This window comes from Fusarium oxysporum, chromosome 8, assembly GCF_000149955.1.
Source record: "Fusarium oxysporum f. sp. lycopersici 4287 chromosome 8, whole genome shotgun sequence".
NCBI classification, from domain to species: Eukaryota; Fungi; Ascomycota; class Sordariomycetes; order Hypocreales; family Nectriaceae; genus Fusarium; species Fusarium oxysporum.
This window is the reverse complement of record NC_030993.1, coordinates 3,393,169-3,412,420: the sequence shown is the minus strand read 5'-3', so window position 1 is coordinate 3,412,420 and position 19,252 is coordinate 3,393,169. Positions and strand designations below refer to the sequence as shown.

At 51.1% G+C, this 19,252-nt stretch overlaps 6 protein-coding genes across 7 annotated transcripts in view; 2 read left to right on the top strand and 4 right to left on the bottom strand.

Annotated features, from left to right (window-relative positions):
• The first annotated feature begins 1,472 nt into the window (after positions 1-1,472).
• On the top strand, positions 1,473-6,337 carry FOXG_15655 (uncharacterized protein). Of its 2 annotated transcripts, none has more exons than XM_018395752.1 (2): positions 1,473-4,105; positions 4,186-6,337. In XM_018395752.1, the coding sequence occupies exons 1-2, from the start codon at positions 3,586-3,588 to the stop codon at positions 5,532-5,534; spliced, it is 1,869 nt and encodes a 622-aa protein (XP_018256019.1). In that variant the 5' UTR covers positions 1,473-3,585; the 3' UTR covers positions 5,535-6,337. The 2 variants fall into 2 exon arrangements, with proteins under 2 accessions (XP_018256019.1, XP_018256018.1); XM_018395751.1 differs by having other exon boundaries at positions 4,174-6,336.
• Positions 2,116-2,402, bottom strand: FOXG_22105 (uncharacterized protein). The gene has a single exon (XM_018402501.1). It carries the CDS (start codon positions 2,252-2,254, stop codon positions 2,138-2,140), a length of 117 nt encoding a protein of 38 aa, XP_018256020.1. The 5' UTR covers positions 2,255-2,402; the 3' UTR covers positions 2,116-2,137.
• FOXG_22104 (uncharacterized protein) lies at positions 6,296-8,081 on the bottom strand. Its single transcript, XM_018402500.1, has 2 exons — positions 6,510-8,081; positions 6,296-6,454 (listed from the first exon to the last, which is right to left on the bottom strand). Exon 1 carries the CDS (start codon positions 7,315-7,317, stop codon positions 6,838-6,840), a length of 480 nt encoding a protein of 159 aa, XP_018256017.1. The 5' UTR covers positions 7,318-8,081; the 3' UTR covers positions 6,296-6,454; positions 6,510-6,837.
• A 128-nt stretch (positions 8,082-8,209) lies between these two features.
• Positions 8,210-11,022, top strand: FOXG_15653 (transcriptional activator SPT8). The gene is made up of 3 exons (XM_018395750.1): positions 8,210-8,546; positions 8,642-10,493; positions 10,544-11,022. Exons 2-3 carry the CDS (start codon positions 8,650-8,652, stop codon positions 10,767-10,769), a joined length of 2,070 nt encoding a protein of 689 aa, XP_018256016.1. The 5' UTR covers positions 8,210-8,546; positions 8,642-8,649; the 3' UTR covers positions 10,770-11,022.
• A 197-nt stretch (positions 11,023-11,219) lies between these two features.
• Positions 11,220-15,053, bottom strand: FOXG_22103 (uncharacterized protein; the record flags this gene model as incomplete). The annotated part of the gene is made up of 2 exons (XM_018402499.1): positions 11,220-14,241; positions 14,290-15,053. The coding sequence occupies 2 exons, from the start codon at positions 15,051-15,053 to the stop codon at positions 11,259-11,261; spliced, it is 3,747 nt and encodes a 1,248-aa protein (XP_018256015.1). The 3' UTR covers positions 11,220-11,258.
• Positions 15,054-17,372: 2,319 nt separating this feature from the next.
• Positions 17,373-19,252, bottom strand: part of FOXG_22102 (uncharacterized protein) — a gene marked incomplete at both ends in the record, with an annotated part of 2,569 nt that continues 689 nt past the window's right edge. The window contains 4 exons of the mRNA XM_018402498.1: positions 17,373-18,045; positions 18,098-18,332; positions 18,379-18,497; positions 18,546-19,252. Coding sequence (XP_018256014.1) covers positions 17,373-18,045; positions 18,098-18,332; positions 18,379-18,497; positions 18,546-19,252 — 1,734 coding nt within the window. The remainder of the gene's footprint in view (positions 18,046-18,097; positions 18,333-18,378; positions 18,498-18,545) is intronic.

The following is a 19,252-nucleotide window of genomic DNA, read 5'->3' as shown; positions in this document are numbered from 1 at the left end:
ACTCACTCATGGTAGGTATAGCAGATCCAACCACAACCTTTCTCGTCTACCCCTTGCGTTTCTCTCATGATTTGATTAGAAACCAGTCCGGGCTGATGGAAGAGGCGTCAAGGTGCGACGTTGAGTTGCAGACATGATGGTGCCATAAATCACTACAGTTCAGAAAGGCTAGCCCAGTCCAGTCGCTCAACCAACCCCGACCCCCAGCTCCAGCCTCAGCTTCAGACCCAGCCACAGGCTTGATCATCCTGGAAGCTTTGCAATCGAGCTGTAATCCGGATGTTGAATGCTGACCGAATTGAATTATCGTTACCTGGTCATTGACGACTTGAAAGGTCTTGGCCCGGCACATGTCATGATCCATACCTGGGCTCGACAGTCGCTGTAACCCAACAGCGGAACTCTTTTCAGCGTAACAACCAACCCTTCAGAGAGACCCTCTTCTAGGTATTCTTTTCTTCTTTTCGGTCACTACCCATGTTCATATAGAACCACGGACACGACATCATTCGAGCCAAGGATGTTGCTCCTTTTCTTGTCGGGGCTTTACCCTCGGACCAATACCTGTAGTGGCTGATTGGCGGAAAACCGTTTCGAAACGCTCGACGGGCGGCGCTGACGGTTATCTTCTGTCTCATTCCAGTGCACAGTAAACTCTTCTCTGCCTGGCTAGGCTGGCCGTTTTGGATCGCGACCCTTGAATTGCTGGCTGTTGGCTTTACCCAATGTTCCTTGCCGTTGGTGTTTCAGGTGAGCATAGCTGTTACAGCGCGGGTTCCGGGTTCAAGCCAGATCAGATCAGCATTTTGCCCAGAAAGGCTGGAAGCACGTTTTGACCTGGGTGGCTAAAAGAACTGTGCCTTTACGGGACCTACGGGTAGCCAAAATTGATCTGATTGACTGAATCAATCCCCGAGATTGCCAGAAAAACGTGGTAATCCCTATCATCGTCAGCTAGCAAAACAGTTCTGATAACAAGGGACGTGCCACGGACTATACTACCTTGATCAAGGCAAACCCCGGAGCAAAGAGAAGGGATTTGGAAATAGACAGCCCAGGATCAGCAACCGGGCTCTTTAGCACAAGGACGCTTGGGCAAAAGGTGCCGCCTATTGTATCGTTAATGGGCAATGGATCTTTCCTGTGTGGATCGTATGCCATGCTCGTGTCATGGGAAATTCGCATTCTGAACAGCTTCATTACGGCCATTACAGCCCTCTGTCAATGACAGACAGGACTCTCGCTTCTCGGTCTCCCGAACACGACCCCATGTCGACTCTTGTCGCTCTGTGCCTGCAGCCGATGCACGGGACAGGGGCAATCCTATTGGCTTGATTAGCCAAGAGACATTGCATTAAAGCGACAACGCAAACTTGAACACAAGCAAGCAGGCAGGTAATTGAATTGCTATCTTTAGAGTCAATATGTGGTGAAACACAAGGACTTCTGTGTTTGTATGGCTACAACACACACTGATACACCGTCACAAGATGTTTTGGCTCAGGTAGGCAGGCTGTCCTGTCACAAGTGAGCTGGCACCTTTTCTGTCGCTGGCTGTTTGATTCAAAGCTCCCGCCATCGTTCTTGGGATTGACTGCCAGGACCTGGTTCTGAACCCTGGCTCCTGTTGGCTTGGTGCTTGGCTTGGCTTCTGGTCTTGGCTAGGTCGGTTTCTGCTGCAAGACCCCCTGTCCTGGCTCCTGGGCTCGTCATTGACCCCTGGTGCCGCTTCGACCCAAACAGAACCAGGGTGTGCCTGTCTCGTCGCCCATCAGGTCCCGCCTGTCGGTCGACAGCGCGAGAGGGGAGATCTCGTTGTTATGACGCTCTGCAGAGAGATCGTGATGAGTTGAGAGACGAGGCAAGATGGAGAGGGAGGGGATGGAGGAGCCAGGTGAGATCGTCGCTGTTTGCTTAGTAGAGCGGTTATCGAAACGAATCGACGGGAGCCATTCAGATGATGACAGTAGCGCTTTCCAATACTTCTACAACGGCTTCATCCGCGAATAGGGACTTCGGTAGTGAACCACAGCGCGCTGTAAGGTAAGCAGGCGTACATTGGCAATGCAGTCCAGGCCAGTCAATAGGATCCTTCCTGGACGTCACGTCACTATTCAACTGTACCTGTCGATTTTATCTATCCCTCCGACCTTACCTTATCCTTGATCTCTTTCCTCGATCCCATCCCCTGGATCATTTTCTCCTCCACATCATCCATAGCTTCTCTCACTCTATTCTCATCCTCTCCCGTCATTTTATCTACACTCTCTCACGGGGAATAAGCTCTTCTATTTTTGGGAAGCTTGTTCACTCGTCACGGGTAGTGAGTGATCTTGGATTTCCGCCCTCTTCATTTCCACCAGGGAAACCATCGCGGCTCGTCATTAATCATTAATTTTTGTGAAACTCTGGCTCAAGAGCCGGACAGTACGGGACAGGGCTTGGTACAGAAAAAAAGGAACAGGCCCCCAAAAAGACCGCAACAGCAAGGTACCCGAACCTAACCAAAGTGGTGCCCCATTTTAAACAGCAAGGGCAATTTTGGTTGGTTCAAGCTCTGATTTTCGACCCCATTTGCTCCTTTCTAGGTTCTGCCCCAGTCCCAGTCTCGTGGGTGTCTGTTCTTTTTTGGGGCAGTCAGCCAGACAGTCATTGAATTGAGTGAGCGAGTGGTGCCAGAATCACAAACCGACGCCTCTGGCACGGGCTCCAAATCGGGCCCGCCCCCCTTCTTCAGTGCAACAAGCTCCTTCCAGCACCAGCGATAGCGCTCTGCTTAGCTGTCTACAGCCGCAATTACAGCAGCAGCACAGAGCTACACAGACCAATTTTGTCGCACCCCCTAAACACCACGATCAAAACACAAAAGGCACACAAAACATCAAAAGGCGATCATTAATTAGTCGGAGAAATATCCTGGCTGCACTACACGCCCCTTTCCCTTTCTGATCTCTGCCCCATCAGCATCGTTCCGTCTTCTCTCCCCCCATCAGCCATTGATCTCTCATCTACGGATACTGTGCTTGTACCGAACGGACCTGGGATCAAGACCCAGGACCCAGTGTCTAGGAAGACTCCAGCACCCCTAGTCTAGCTTCTTCCTCACTCCCACTCCTACGAGAAAGAGACTCCCTGTACCTGACTGAGCAAGCCTGTACCAACGCTTGTCGCTGTCGCCGCGGCCTACGCCTACTCCTACACTACCCTCCCCATCCCCCATCATCTTCCATCCTTTCCCGTCGTCTCTTCACAACTCCAAGCTAACCGTCACCAACCTTTTCTTCTTTCGTTTCTCTCCTGTTTCTTTTGCTTCATATCCACTCTCGCTCAAAGGTCTTGGGACCTTAGACTCTCGCTTTTGTCCTTCGTTGTTCAATCGTTCCCGAAATCTAACGGAACCAACTCATTCGCTACCAACCCCGTATCATCAGCTCATCATCCATCGACGTCAACCACATTCGCTTCAACAACCGCGTTATATCCAACCCAAATTCTAAAACCAGCTGACGAAACTCGGATATCACCGCATTGCTCATCTTGATTCACGTCGAAATTTCCGATTTTCCCTCCATGTGAGCGGAGCCCATGGACCCGAGACAGAACCAGAATCAGCGACAGACCTCAAGTCAGACCAGCAGCCCTCAACAATATTTCGATTTCCAACAGCACAACATGTCGCAGCAACCGAGTCCTTCGCCCCAGCAGTCTCACGACGCGAACCCTCAGGATGTCCTCGCCGAGGCCCGTAAGAACCTCCAGGTCCTGATTGACTCAGGCATGTCCAAGGAGCTTCTACATCAGCTGGTCGATGGTGGCCATGGCCTCAGCTTGAACCTCAGCGCGATGACAGCCATGCAAGCCATGCCTACGATTCCTTCTCAACCTCAGCAGACTCCTTTTAGCCAGCAACCTCCCAACCCGAGTCAAACGGCCCCTACTGCTTCGCTCGCTCCTCCACCACCGATGCGATGCCCTCCTCCGCCTCCTGTTGCCTCCAATGGCCCTAGTATCCAGGCCGTGACGACGACTCCGAATAGCATTTCACCCACTGCCACGACCCCTTCAGCTGAGATCAAGCACGAAATCATTTCTGAGGACATGAACTGTACGTGAAGCTTGCCCAACAATGAAGCCTCGGCCCCTGGAAGTTTGCTAACATTGATGCTAATAAAGTTCCCAACCCAGCCATGTTTCTTCCCCCGCAAGCTGCATTCAGCCATCGCCCTCGCATCTCCGTTTCCTCGACGAGTTCCGGTTCTTCTGGGCATGCTTCCATCTGGTCGACCAATTCGGGACAGTCTTCGATGTCTTGGCAGTCCGCTTCTACTTGCAACCGATCGCAGGCGCCGCTCCCTATTCCTCCTTCCAGCTCTTTGAACGGACTCGGTCCCATGAGTGCCCCGGTCGGCACAGCTGGTAAGACCAACATTTATTGGTGCACCTCGTGTGAGACCAGCTTCAAGCGCAAGTATGACTGGAAGCGCCACGAGGATGAGTTTCACGAGCGCTGGCGCAAGTATCCTTGTCCCGAGCCTGGATGTAACCGCAGCTTCTGGGGATCCAACTCGTTCAACCAGCATCACAAGCAGTGCCACGGATGCAAGACTTGCCCTCACGCCGAAAAGGTGGTCAAGTTCCTCCGAAAGCGCAAGTACTGGGCTTGCGGCTTCTGCTCTGCCCTTCACCCTGCCCGTGAGCGCCACGTCGAACACGTTGCTCGACACTTCGAGTCGGGTATGACAAAGGGTGACTGGATGCATTCTCGTGTTGTGTACGGTCTCCTCCACCAGCCTCTGATCCACGAGGCTTGGGATGCATTGGTTGTGAGCAAGCAGGCCGAGTACAATGGCCGACGACCCCAGTTCAGTTGGCACCCAAGCAAGACTGGCCGTGCCCAAGGTTTCCTCGAGAACGAGAACCCCGGCCAACTCCAGGATCTGCTCGAGTTCTTCTCCGGGGATGAAGGTGAAGCTCAGTGGATTGTCAGCGTTGCGTACGACCTGGCCGATATTGTTCTTACCTCAGCACCAATCCCCTCTCCGCAGTACTCACACGCCAGTCTTGGACCCCAGGGCTTTACACACGACCCTCGAATGTCGTTTATGCCACTACCTACCCAGGGCCACGGAGGGCATCAGTCTCTGATGCCTTCACCTGATCCTCAACAGACCCAATTCAACACGCCGTTCCGAAACACGATAATGGTGCCTTCCCAACAATTCCCCTCACCCTCGAGACCGTCACCAGACTCTTCGTCCCACTCACCAATGGGACCTTCAACATCGCCGTTGATGCCGCCACCAGCGCCTTCTCCGCTCGAGAAGCGTGAGCTACCACCACCCCCTCACTCGCAGGGCCACGACGCTGGTGAGTCAATGATGGACTTTGAGTACTCGCCAGCACCGCCTGTTTTGTTTGACGACTGGGAGAGTCTCACAGGCTCTGTTGTCGAGCAACCCGGCCAACAGCATGACGGTGCTACAGGTGGCTGGGGCATGGTGCAATATTTCAATGACCCTCGCGTCACCTCATGAGCTTAAGCTAGCCACACACACACACACACACACACACACACACACATAACACATTCTTTGACTTTTGGACATTACTGAGCCATCTGGTTTGCTTGCCCAGTTTTGGGTTCCCCACGTTTTCCTTGAATCGAATCAACAACAACCTTTGCGGACCTCCTGGTGTTCCTGCAAGCATTTTCCTTTTTTTGTTTTTCCTTAGTAGATAATGATAATACCCCTTCATCGAGACGACAGGTGAGGGCATCTGGGTTGTTTTTTTATCTTGTCACGGCAGGCTGAAAGAAATGTATTGGGCTTCTCATGTCCTGGTCCTGGATCAAAAAGGTGGAGTTGGGTGATGCAGCTGTCCTGTCGTCCTTTGTTTCCTTTTATGTCATTGATGGATGAGAATACATGGGAGTAACTTGGGTTGGTGGATTGAATAGGGACAAAAACCGGTGGTTGAGTAAGTTAGTGAGTGAGGATGTGTACTGGTATTGAAGTTGGTGTGCATTTACAGCGACGCTGAATAGCCATATGCTGTAAGATAGGATAGGAAGAGAAAGAAGCAAGAAAGGAATAGAGAACCCGGAAGGGACGGATTTGAATGAATGAGTGCGTCAGAGGCTGAAATATATGGGATTGATTTGAGGAATGTAGGGGAAATGAGGTGGTGCCTGAGACAATTGGGCTGGCATGTACCTTGTGCAGGGCTTTGGCTAGGGAGATGTATGTCTTGGATCTATTTGGGTGCATGTAGATATAGTCACGAGTTACGATGCGTTGAGCTGTAATACACATTGAGTTTTACTTTGATCTTGAAGCTACGGACCGACCATGATGAGATGGCTGAGTTGGTGGGGAGTCGTAAAGTCATCGCCAGACAAGACTCTTCTGCGGCGTACGCGTGAATGATGAAGCCATCATATGAATGCTTTGGCCTGAACAGAACATGTAAGATACGCAGGTGAAGAAAATGGGCTTGTTTGTTCTTACATCGTAGCTGTGCGCCTTTGTTCATTCACTTGGTGTACATGGGTGAAGACAGTGGTGACAGTCTCATGTACACCATGGAAGTCCCTTATTGTTCCAGCAATGTCGACTCTTCATGAGTACCTATATAACCAAGATGATCTTACCTCGCATCATCTCATTTTCCCTCCTCATCGCCAACAGCTTTGAGAATGCTCACAGCAGAGAATATCACAGCCAAGGTAGTCTTCATCCGCACTAACAAACCAACACAACAAAAAACCAGGACCCTTCGCCCATCATGCCTAGACATAGCAAGCGCCCAACCCGCAAAGTCGGCTTTCTCGACGCTCTAGGCCAGTGGACAATGGGTCCCTCTCACCGTCGCAGCTTCCGCTGCCGTCGTCACCCACGCAGCACATCCGCAACCCGCGAAGCTCGTCTCGCAAACGCCCCTCCAGATCTTAACCTCACAGCCCGTCAATGGCGCCACTACGCTGACGTCCCTCCTGAGCCACAAGATGAGTGCGACTGCAGCGACTGCGGTGAGGAGTATTCTGACGAGGAGCAGAAGCCTCTTGTGAGTGCTGAACCGGCGCAGAGGATCTGTTCCAAGTGGTCGCATTCTGAGGGGTCGGCGTTCACGCGTGAACCGACGGCTGTTCATAGGGATTCCGGGCTGAATCGGATTCTGGGGAGGGTTGAGGCGGAGACGGCGGAGGAGCAGAGGCTTAGACATCGGGTGAGTTATGATGCTGATAATGATGCGCTCTTTGCGAATATTCCTCGTCGGGATCAGAGGAGCGCAGGTGAGATTATAGTCCACCGTCATCGTCTCGGCGACGGAGAGGATTATCTTGCAGTTGAGACCTTTGGACACGGCGATTCAAGCCATCGCGATACAGATGTTCAATCAGTACGCTCATCGCAGTTCTTTCTCAACCCTCGTGAAGCACCCCACGTACCTCAGGATGCCTGGCCTCGATCGCTTCAGCATGTCCCCGAGAGCTCGCAGACTAGAATTCAGTCTTGGAGGGATTGCGTCAAGGATGGGCCGGAGCCGGAGCCTTCGGTGTTTGGGGGCAGTAATGCTCCGACGGTTTGGCCGGGGAGTGGTGAGACGGTTGTGCCGGATGATAGCCTCACGGAGGTTGCTGTACGGAGCAGTCGGAGATCTTCAAGGAGGGAATCAAAGGGTGGTGGGAGTGGACGACATTCGGGGAGGAAGTGAGTGGCTGAGAGAGGGAGTGATGAGTGAGTGAAGTTGGCCTTTACTGTAGAGTCTTGGGAGATTGATTGGAGTTAAGGTAAGTCTTTTGGTGTAAGTCAGAGAGAGAGAGAGAGAGAGAGAGAGAGAGAGAGAGAGAGATGGTAAGTATTGATAGCTACGTCTCAGTGAGAGACCTAGACTGAGCCCTGAGTGGTAAGTACAATAATGAATTCCCTTTGTCTGTAATGTTTGTCTGATACTAGTAATTGTAAGTGGATGGCCTCAGCTGACGAGGAATTGACATGGCAGACTGATAGACTTGAATGCCAATACTGCTGGCGCTCTATTGTCACAGGTAGAGATATCAATTGATTGGCAAGTACATGTCATGTGCTGAACTAATTGAGAACAATGAAAGAAATATTAAAGGTTGACTTACACCAACACCTCGAGACCCATGCCCCTTGCCTCGGCTCCACCATGTACCGCATATCACTAAGACACATCGGGCCATCTCCATCTCCAGCTCCAGCTCCAATTAAACGCGACGCGCGAAGGGAGCTTCAAACTTATTAAACTTGGACCTTTATACATCACGCCCCGCAGTTGCAACGGCACCGCAACCTTGCCAACTGCTCTCTATACCTATTATATCTCGGCTTCAATACCTTGAGCTTCTTCTCCGATCTCTCGCGACTGCTAACGAAGCTTCAAAGACGATTTGGCGATCCTGCGCACGGCTACAGACCCTTTGCGACACTTTCAAATGCGATTGGGGATTGGATCCTTTGTTCAAAGAGTGCTCCATGAATTGATACTTTAGACTTTTGCTAGGTGGATATATTATACAGGTAAGTCCTCATTACGCCTCTGAATCATTTGCGCCAGAGTTGTCCTGAGGTCTCCCTCCATCAACCTCCCAATTACACCCAGCTAACCTCCCCAGTGCCCATCATGAACACCCTAGACGACGATCGCTTGTCCGCCAGCTCAGCTGACTCAGACAATGACAACGACAACGACAACGATAATGACAATGATAACGACCGCAACGACGTCGACGAGACAATGGAGGACGCTGACGACAACGGCGATCAAGATCAAGACGCAGAAGGCGACGACGACGACAATAACGACGACGAAGACGACGACGAGAATGCCGACGCAGACGCTGATGCTGACGGTGAAGGCGAAGAGTCTCAACCGCCTGCGGCAGACTCAAACGATCAGACGGGTACCCAGATAAAATCTGAACCCGATGATTCGCAATCGCAGCCCAGGAAATCTGCTACACCCGCTCCGAGTCTCGACAGGCGGTGGCCGCAGCCGTCGGCCGAGTACATCAGCGCTGCGTCTTACGATATCGTGCCGACCATGGCGGCGCCGCAATCGACGAGTGTCAATGCGATGGCTATCACTCCGGATTTGAGGTACTGGATCACGGGAGGTTCGGATGGGTATATTCGTAAATATGACGGTCCTAATACCATCAATGGGAAGTTGGCTTTGACGGTTGCGCAGAGACATCCGTTTGTGGATAGCGTTACCAAGGCTGGGATACTCATGTCGTACTGGGAGAATGAGGAGCCGCCGCCTCCGGGACGGGGAGATCAGGAGCATATTCTCTCGCCCGTCTACTCTCTTGCTGTGCAATCACAGGCTCTTTGGTTGCTTTCGGGTCTTGAGTCAGGCGGTATCAATCTCCAAAGCGTCCGACACGACGAGGGCAAGAGAATTCACTGTCTTCAGCAGCACACAAACGCTGTATCCGTCTTGACTATGGCACAGGATGAGAAGAGCGTTCTCAGCGGTGGATGGGACAAGAATATCTTTGATTGGGATCTCAACACCGGTCAAACGATCAGAAGTTTCGATGGCAACGCAGGTCAAATCTCAGCTCTAGAACTCCGTCCCGCAAGCGGTGCTCCCATCCCAGAAGACGACGATGAACCACCGCCTCCTACAACAATGACTACAAACAACGCGGCGCCTATAGCGAATGGGAATTTTACAGACGCACTCACCAACGATGGAGTCGACGATATGACCGCTGAGTTCAACGCCAATCCCAGCAATGGCGATGGTGATGGTGCAGCTTCACCTGCGCACGATAGTCTCTTTGGAGGAAGTGACGCGGGTAGTTTATTCGGTGAGACAAAGGAGGATCAACCCTTTGGCAACGACGACGACGAGTTCGCTGCCGTGATGCCGGGCCATGGTCACGATAGCGCTATGGACCATTCAGCAGACATGGCCGCTCTCGATGCAGGAAAGGACCCAGAACCCGAACCCGAACCTGAGCCTGTACATGAACCAGTCGTTGAACCGCCCCCGCCTGAACCATCGCAGGATGCAAGCGACGCAATGGACGTAGATCTCGTACCAGCTCCGACACAAGCTACAGAACCATCCCAAGACGCACTCCCCAAGTCCGAACCAACATCCCCCTCGTTACTCCTCACATCACACACCTCTACAAACCACGATCCAACACAAACATCAAACACAACATTCCTCTCCGCCGCGATGGACGGAACATTGAGGATCTGGGATCGACGCCAGCCCGACCCCGTAGCGCGCATCGGCACGAGGAACGGTGTTCCCCCGTGGTGCATGGGCGCGTGCTGGAGTCCCTCCGGCAACAACATCTACGCGGGCCGTCGCAACGGGACGGTGGAGGAGTATAATATTCACAAGGCCAAGAGGAACTGGGAACCTCATAGGACGCTCAAGTTTCCCGGGGGCAGCGGAGCAGTCAGTGCCGTGAGACCCATGATAAACGGCCGCCATCTCGTCTGGTAAAGTCCCTCCCCATTCCCTCTTATCAGTCTATACTGACAGTGTCCAGTGCCTCCCACGATATCATGCGCCTCTACGATCTTCGTGAATCGCCCTTGAAGCACTCCAGCGTTCCCTTCCTCATCATTCCCGGTCCTCCCCGTGCAGGCGTCATCTCCAGTCTCTACATCGACCCGACAAGCCGCTACATGCTGAGCGCTGCAGGCACAAGAGGCTGGGAGGGTACCAGCACAGAAGTCCTCATCGGTTATGAGATAAATGCTACCAATGGATAAATGGGAGAGCCCTGGGTTCGTCTCAACTGAAACTGACTCTCCAACTTTGTGACCTGGTCGTCGTGCTTTATATATGCTGGAGTTGGTCATGGCGAGCTTAACTTATAGTTGGATTTTCCTGCCTCTAGCAATTAGACAAAATTCCATTCTTATTCCTAAATTCCTCGACTTCTCGAGTCACTCAATCAGCAGCAGTCAGAGTTTGATACAATACTCGTACAATTTCTACACCAATTACTACATAATTTACAAGTCCTATCGTAAGCGATTCATTCAATCACTCCGACCGTCCCCCAACCCTCCCGATTGATAGCAATATCCTCATTTCCGGGATTGACAGGATGTGTCATTACTCAAACCATTTCCGCCCACAACATACCAGTCATGAACCTGATGAACTGACACCGGTCATGTTACAAAGAACATACAATTAATATGTGCTGTAACTATGGTATGAGTACGACCTGGTGTGTAGAACATTCAGGCAGTTCAATCGAAGCTGATCAAGTCCTCCTCCTCGTCATCTTCGACCCCGTCATCCACTGACGACTCAAGTCCAATCTCAGTGCCCGATTTAGCAGAATTCTCCTGGCTGGCCTTGGCCTCTTTGCAACTTGAGTACTTCATTGACCAATGTGTTTCAACTGTCTCTTCATACTGCCGATTAAGGTTCTCGGATGTTCTTGTGCGGTGCCAGGTCTCGCTGATGTGGATTGATGCTGGGCTCTTCTGACGTCTCTTGGCTTTCGCGTCCTCCAGGAGTTCTTTATCCTTTTTAGCCAGCTTTTCAGGGCTCCAGTTCTTGCGGCGAGATCTTTCCTTTGAGGCATCCGTGAAGCTCTCAAGGAAGGTCGTTGTCGTTACGGCATTATTCGCAGTTTGGGTTTGCTGGATCGTTTCCGCATAGTATCCTCCCTCCATTATCTGTTCACTGGTTGGCTCTAAGCAATGTTTTCGAGTTTGCGCCATGTGAGCTGAAGTCTGGACCTTGGAACTTGGAGCGTCAAAGGTCGAGGGCGGCTGGGCTTCAAACCGGTGAGTTGGAGACGTCTCATGGCTGGGTCCTTTCAAAATTGTTCGATTGCTTCGTGACTGAGGGCGATAGTTAGGCCTTCCTGAGTTATTGTTGGAGTTCCCACCTCCTCTACCCGCTATAACTCCGTTACTGGCCCCGAAACCTGTGTTACGTGGTCCATGAGGTGCTTTGGGAGCTCGAGCAGGCACTGGAGAAGTTCTGACAGCCAACTTCATCTTTGGAGGCTCATCGCATCGTGAGGGGCACTCGCAAGATTGCCAACAAAGCGATTCGCAATTGTGGCCACACTTCAAGACCTCTTCGCACTTCTCCAAGCATTTGACCTCGCTCTGGTCGAACTTGTGACAGGTGAGCTGACATGGATGGCCCTTTGCACACGTGTACTCGCAACTTTTGTCGCAACCACCTCCAGGGATGTGTTTCCAACCATTGGCATTCTTTATGTTCGTTCGTTGCCCATGGTTATGGCAAGTGACTGGCAGGCAGTTGTCGATACTCCGGCGGCCTTCAAATACATCAACCACCTTTCTCCATGTACTGTATGCCTCTGTATTCTCTTCTCGCACGAGTGTTTGGGAGTTGCCGAAGATATACATTCCGCATCTCGCTCGGCTGGTGGCCACGACTGCCCGATTCTCATTCCCAGTAAAGCCTGGGCGGGCAGTTCGAACTAGCGATAGCAGAATGATATCGTTCTCTTCGCCCTGGAAACCATCGACAGTCCTTACGGACCACTTCTTCAAGGGATTCTTGAGTTCCAGAAATAGATCCCGACGAAGCTTCTCAGTGATGAGGGCAGCCTGCCCCTTGTAGAAGGTCAAAACAGTGATTCGCTCTGGGTCCACGCCGTTCTGAACAAGATATCGCACGAAACCGACTATCATGTCTGCTTCATCTGGATTCGAAAATGAAAAGTCGTTGGCATTCTGCATCTCCTGCCCCTCGTGATCAAACCACCAAAGGCTCTTCCCGCCCATGCCTGGTATAGGAGGTCGGTTGTCTGGTTCGTAGACGGAACAATGATCGGTGAGCTTGGGATAGAACGCGTTGACCACTTCGCGGATTGCAGGGACCATACGACGCTGGACTCGGAGCATACTATATGGCAAGTTGAGCTTGACTAGGCGCTCAAACAGAGAGACATGCATATTGTAGGGCTCACAGCCGAGTTCTCGCACATCTACAGATGGCACCAGCTGCTGGTGATCGCCGACAAGTACGACCTGGTCCAGACTGGGATAGAGAGCGGAACTGATGTTGGCTTCTCGAGTCTCGGCCGCTTCCTCGATCATCAGTATGTGGGGCTTCAATGCTGAGATCATACCTCGATACTTGGACAGTCCGGTGGTTGTACAACCCACGATCTCAATATGTTCATTCTTGATGACCTTGACGTCGTTCTCCCATCGGCTGACTTTGATATCATCACATGCTTCCTGGTACTCTTTGAGAAGCTGAGGGAACTTTTGAGCTCGTGCGCGGATAAGTTCTTCTCGTAGGAGGCGATAGACCATGCCGCGATGTTGAGGAATGATCTTATACAGGTCTTGGTGCTGTTTCAACATCCTCCGGGCTCGGTGGGCCCAGGCGGCTTGTTTGGAGAGTGCACCTGGAAGGGCACCGGTGACATTGAACTTCATGGGAAAGAAATCACCATGGAGTCTCTCCTTCTGATTCTCTTGCTGCGTTTCGTCAATAGCATCCTCCTTTGCAGGATCTTCAGCCTGATTCTGAGGAGGGCGATATTTATAAGTGGTGTCTGTCTCGATAAAGTCCTGGAGCCAGTGCGCAATGCGAGACTCGATCTCAGTTCCGTCATCACGACTGACCAAAGCAGCAGATTCCCACTCGTCATCGTCCAACGACTCGTACTGAGCATCCGATAGGAGTCCTTCTCGAAGAAACTCTTCAGCTGGGATTAGAAATGCAGGGAAGCATTCCGACAACAACTTCTCAATTCTGCCGAGAAGCTTTTTTCGAGCGGTCTCACCCCCGACACCACCTCGAAGGCGCTGTGAGTTGGCTTTGAGATTGTACAAAGAACGCTCTTCTATCGCCTCGTCTTCTGTACGCCCACCAAGACGCACAATAACGGCTTCAAAAGCCGAGAGTCGGTCTAGAAGCTGATCAAGAGCGTGGTTGGTTTGAGCAGCAACTACAATAGGTGGGATATATTCGGTTCCTTTTTGTCGAGATTTGAGAGTCTTAATATAGCTTTCAAGGGCTACAACTGATGTAAATGTCTTGCCAGTGCCAGGAGGACCTTGGACGACAGCCATCTCTTTGTGGGTCATGCGTTCGAAAGCTTCCCTTTGAGAAGGGTCAAGGTGTTCAGCTCTTCCAGGAATACTAGGAGTCTGCCCTGGAGTATCTGCAAGATAAGCGGCCATGTGTTCTGTGTTCGACTCATGAATGATGTATTTGTCAAACTTGGAACTGAGGAATGTTAGTTTGAGAATTGAGAATACACTGGGAACCACTTACTCAAACTTTGCGGCGTGTTGCAGCCCAACCATCGCGTGACGAACAGTCTCAAAATAACCTCCTTTGGCTTCAAGCATCACCATCTCAACGGAAGGATCAAAGACGGCAGTGTTGCAGTCGGACCAAAAGATCTCGATCCGGGGTGGAGTGTTTACATCTTCGTTGTTCTCAGGGTCGGGTTCAAGACCACCCACAATGTATCGTGCTGCAACAACTGCAACATAGCATTGGGTGTTGAAGTTATCATCTCGGGGAGACAGCGCAATAAGGGTACCAGCAGTAAGCCGGTTCGACTGTCTCCACTCAACTTTGGTGGATGAGCGCTCCGTTGAGAAGGAAATGCGACAGGCAGGTCCAGACCTGGCAAGCAAGTAGCCTTGAACGTGTACCTTAAAGCTTTTAGTAGAAGACTTGAGGAAGGAGAAAATGTGACTGACTTGTGTATAGATGTAGAAGTTGTCTCTGTCCCCCTCTATCATCCTAGGCTTGTTCCTGAAGCAGTTGATAGCTTGCCGAAGAAGCTCAGTACCCTCGAAACGATTCGTGAGATACTGGAATTCAAGGTAGGCATTCTTGGCATCATGCTCAGATATATCCTTGCTCGCTGGTAGATGAGGCAATGGGGCAGGATCGATGGACATCAGTTCGCTCGAGTGAGGGAACTCTGGAGCCATGTGCCAAGGGACGCTGCCAGTCTTTGGCAGATCGTTCTTGTGCTTGACATGCTGAGTAATGATCTCCAAAGGAGTCTGGTCTCCTGGCATCTTGGACACATTAGTATGCGAGGAGAAGAGATATCGTTGTTGCACTCACTTGGTGGTATTGGTCCCCCATCTTGCAAGATGAAGATGGTCTTGCTCGATGAACTCGTTGTCAAGGAGAAACAGCAACAACTGGCGTTGAAAGCAAGAATGAGAACAGTATCAAAGAGATGAGAGATGGGTAAAAAGGCTTGTTATGTGATCAAGAAGCTCTGAGAGCTTGGTGATAGAAGAGATGTGAGCAGTGTGTGTTATGATGAGAATGGTTGACAACGGAAAGGATGAGTACGGTTAAAGAAGAGAGAGATGCAAAGGAAGACTCTGAGCACAAGAGAAAGAAGAAGAAGCTGTTTCTTGAACTGCTTGTTGCCCAGCAACTCTGCAGAACGAGGAGGAGAGAAGGAAGAAGGTGCGAGAAGAGAAGGAAGGTAAGTAGCGGGCGCAAGCTGCAGGTATGACTGAGGACTCAACTCAAGTTTTGAGTCCAATGAAAAGTTGAGGATGCAATGTTGATGCCAGGTGCCCGCCAGGTGCCACTTGCAGATATATTCCTCTTAGCGGGAGGCCGTTACACGCCCCCTGGCTCCAGTTGCTCCAGTAGGGGTCACAGCGCGGTAGTAAGTAACAGGCCTCAGGGCATCCAATCAGAAATTGTGATCCAGATAGGAGGATCTATTTGACGCTGAGATGAAGCTGGTGAGGATTTTGTATCGGTTGCTTTGATGGTTGGAGTAGATGTGATGAGTGTCAAGAGTGTTGCACTGGGCTTCAGGCGAGTGTTCGGGCACGACGTTGCCTCTGTGACAAACAGGGCGCAGTGGTGCCTTTAAAAGATGATGCTGACTTTGTAGAGCGATCTCTGTTATTGAACCGCGCTGTATTGTCCCAATTCAGTGTAGTAAGTGCGTTCGTTGTCGGCGGAAGTATGGGATACTCCAGGAGCAGAAGGCAGCAAGGCACGCGACACTTGAGAATGGCGCAAGGGAAGGTTGTAATGGATGATCACAAGACTCAATTGGTTGAGATACTTCTGTCAATTCGACGATTAATCGCTGGTGTTCTCGTAGAGTATGAATGTCCTGCGCTCAAACGTCGTGGTTAGCACGTTGGCGCTCAACCAACAAGTTCCAGGAGTCTACCTTTTTCGCAATTGCCCAAAGACACAAACCGTTTACCATCGACCATGCAATGTGGTTTTAGTAACTTCAATTGATAACTTTTGCTTGTCGCTGTCGCTCGTGGGCAATGCCTCGTCTCGTGTCGGCGCAGAAAAGGGGTAATTCGTAGTGCGTCATCAATCAGAAATCGTCTTCAAAGCCGGGTTTAAGAACCTCATATCAAGCGTCGTATCTATGTAGAGAAGTGAAAAGAAAGAAATGGAAGAAGAGATGGAGAAGACTTCTGGAAAAAGAAGAGTATACCGTCTGGTGCTTGATCTCGGGAACCTGCATATGGCTACACTCAGCAATCGTCATGTCCCCTGCACGTTCCCCCTCAGCGCGTCAGTACAGAATGGCAGAATGGGAGTTTTGCATCGGAATCATGGCAATTTGCATGTTTGAATCATGGCCCTGGCGTGTCTTCAGGGGGTATGCGGGATCTTGCATCACGGCCAGGGTCGCACCTAATCAAGGCAATGAGGGACAAAGCAATGTGACACACGCGTGTCGTTCTACATGGGATGGACAAGATCTGACAGCAGTTAATCAGAGCTAAAGGGTCGATGTGTCATGATGGAACGACATGGGTTGTGACTTGTCGTGTATCTCGTTGTCGCCGCATCATTTGTGAGTGGCTCGCAAAGAAACTGTTTGCTGCAACGAGCGTTTGCGCAATTGCAAGCATGCATGGACAAATTTTACACCACAATTGCTGTTTGGGCATCAGACTACATGCAGCAAACGTTGACACTTTCATTGACCTGCATGCCGAACAACACATGCAAGCTCATCATCAACCACAAGCCTCAAAGAACAAACATATGCATGGACAGAGTTGGCGATTTTATTCCTCTCCAGGGTATTCCGTGTATCAAACCCTCCCACCAAAAGTAACAACTCGACCAAGATCCATGATATCATGCAATCACTCTTTTCTATTACACAAGTGTTGGTACACCCCATAACAAATCGCTTTTGGAACCCGCGATAATGACTCCACAGACCAACGTCCCCTTTCGCCGGAAAATGCCCGCCGCATTCCTTTGCCTTTGACCCCATTTCGCCTGGTAAGAACACCGACCAACACCCCGGGATATCTGTCGTCGTGTACGGACTCGATATATATAAGCAGGATGCACAACTGAAAGACGACCAGAACCTTCTATATGATCGCAAAACCTGCATGTTCCAGCTCAACACCATCAGGAAGAATCGGCCGTCCTTGCATCGGGAAAGGCCAGAAAAGGGGGTTTTCCATATTGTCTCCTGTCTTCTGGACCGAAGGTGATCGTTCTCCCATGGATGGTCCCGCGCCCCATTGGCACGTAATGTCTCCGTCCCTCAGGTTGGGCGAGAAGAAGTTGAGACTCCCCGTATGCGGCAAGACCAAACGGTCGTACTCTTCCGCTGTGAGCTTATCGACGTTGTTTTCGACATCAATGTCCCACTTTGCGGCCAAATAACGTAGTATGTTGAGAGCCTGCTCAGCGAATTGGTGGCAAGGAGCCATCTCAGTGAGATCTGAAATGCCTTGAGTGATGGATTCGGCCACACGAGGATCCACCTTGACCGCTTTCTCCATATCCGCCTCGGTCGTATCCGAGCCGACAGTTGTTGCACCAATCGCTAAGTGCATGATGGCTGATGTGAGAACAAAATATGGTACGAACGAGGGCGTTCGCCGCAAGGTGTAGAGTGAAGAGTAAGATCTTAGAAGGCCTTGAATGGCGTCGGCCGCCTGTGAGCAGACATCGCGAGGTGAGACCTTGGATCCAATGATCCGTAGCTTGATTAGAGGCCGGAACAAGAGTAGGATCGCAAAATGATAGTACATGCTGCTCAAGTTAGCGATCGTAGTGAAAGAAACGTGCTGGGCTCGAGACTTACTGAGCGAACAGCACAGCTGGGGTGAAATTATGCCCCAGTCGAAGGACCTCAGGTATGCGATCATACCAATTGAGGTACTGTGTGTACATGTTCAAAAGTTCTCTCGCTGTAAGGGGTTTGCCGGGGGAATGAAGAATGTACAGAGATTGGTGTACGAGCTCGCTGAGTTCGCAGAAACATTTATATACGGAACGCACGTTAGACGGTTGTTGGCATGAGCGCTGTAAGGGAGCGCCTGTCACAGTCAGCGATAGTCATGGAATAACACATAAGAAACTCACCATCGTCAGTGTAAGGCACCCACAGAGACGCTTCGATGTCTCCTATTATCGCAGGCTTTGGTGGTAGGTGAGGGAAGCAGGAGCATTGCGGTAATGAGCCTGTGGCGAGGGACCATGCACTGTAGTATCTGTTAGAGGGAAATCTCACGATGAAAGGGGAAACTCACTGGTCAAGTGCAAAAGCACCCCAGAAGGTTGCTGACTGCACAGCGAGTTCATCTTCATCTCCTTCGTCCATTATCCGGTGAAGTCCCATCTCAATGGCGAGTCGAATACTCTGCCCAGCGTAATACCAACTCTCTGAATCTCGCCCGCAACTAGCCTCTCGGATCGACATTATCCCCAAGGCTTGGATAGTTGTAAGGGAATGGTGATCCGTTTCCTGGGCAAATAGTCTCAATGACTCCTTGAAGAAGTGGTCGCCAGACGTATAAGGGTCGTTGGGATTGGCTCGAGACATGGGCTGTGTCGAAAAGCGGCACCCCAATGCAAGAAGGGCATTCACCAGTATCGGTGAACAATATCGATTCCGTCCTTCCTGGAAATCCTGTAGAAAGTGTTCTTTGCTCAGGGACGCAAATGTTGGATACTCCCAACAGAAATACAACGCCAGAAGATGTTGAACAAGAACGCTATCGCCGGTAATCACGGTCCAAGTTGAAGTCGGTGTTCGCAGCCCCGGTTCATTCAACGGTGACAGGATCTGTTCAACTCCACGATATCGTGGAAGACCGTCCGAGATTTGATCAGGATTCATCCCTTCGGCCCAAGACCCAACTCGATTTTGTGGCGGTCCTCGCATATCTGTCTGCCAGTTCATGACGTCGGGATGTGAGTTGCTCCTCGTTGATCCGGTTTGGCTGAAGGAAGATTG

Coding starts and splice junctions, on each gene's coding strand:
- FOXG_22104 (XM_018402500.1), bottom strand. CDS start 7,317: ATGACGGTGGACTATAATCTCACCTGCGCTCCTCTGATCCCGACGAGG.
- FOXG_22105 (XM_018402501.1), bottom strand. CDS start 2,254: ATGACGGGAGAGGATGAGAATAGAGTGAGAGAAGCTATGGATGATGTG.
- FOXG_15653 (XM_018395750.1), top strand. CDS start 8,650: ATGAACACCCTAGACGACGATCGCTTGTCCGCCAGCTCAGCTGACTCA. Junction 10,494..10,543: donor AACGGCCGCCATCTCGTCTG/GTAAAGTCCCTC, acceptor GACAGTGTCCAG/TGCCTCCCACGATATCATGC.
- FOXG_15655 (XM_018395751.1), top strand. CDS start 3,586: ATGGACCCGAGACAGAACCAGAATCAGCGACAGACCTCAAGTCAGACC. Junction 4,106..4,173: donor CATTTCTGAGGACATGAACT/GTACGTGAAGCT, acceptor ATGCTAATAAAG/TTCCCAACCCAGCCATGTTT.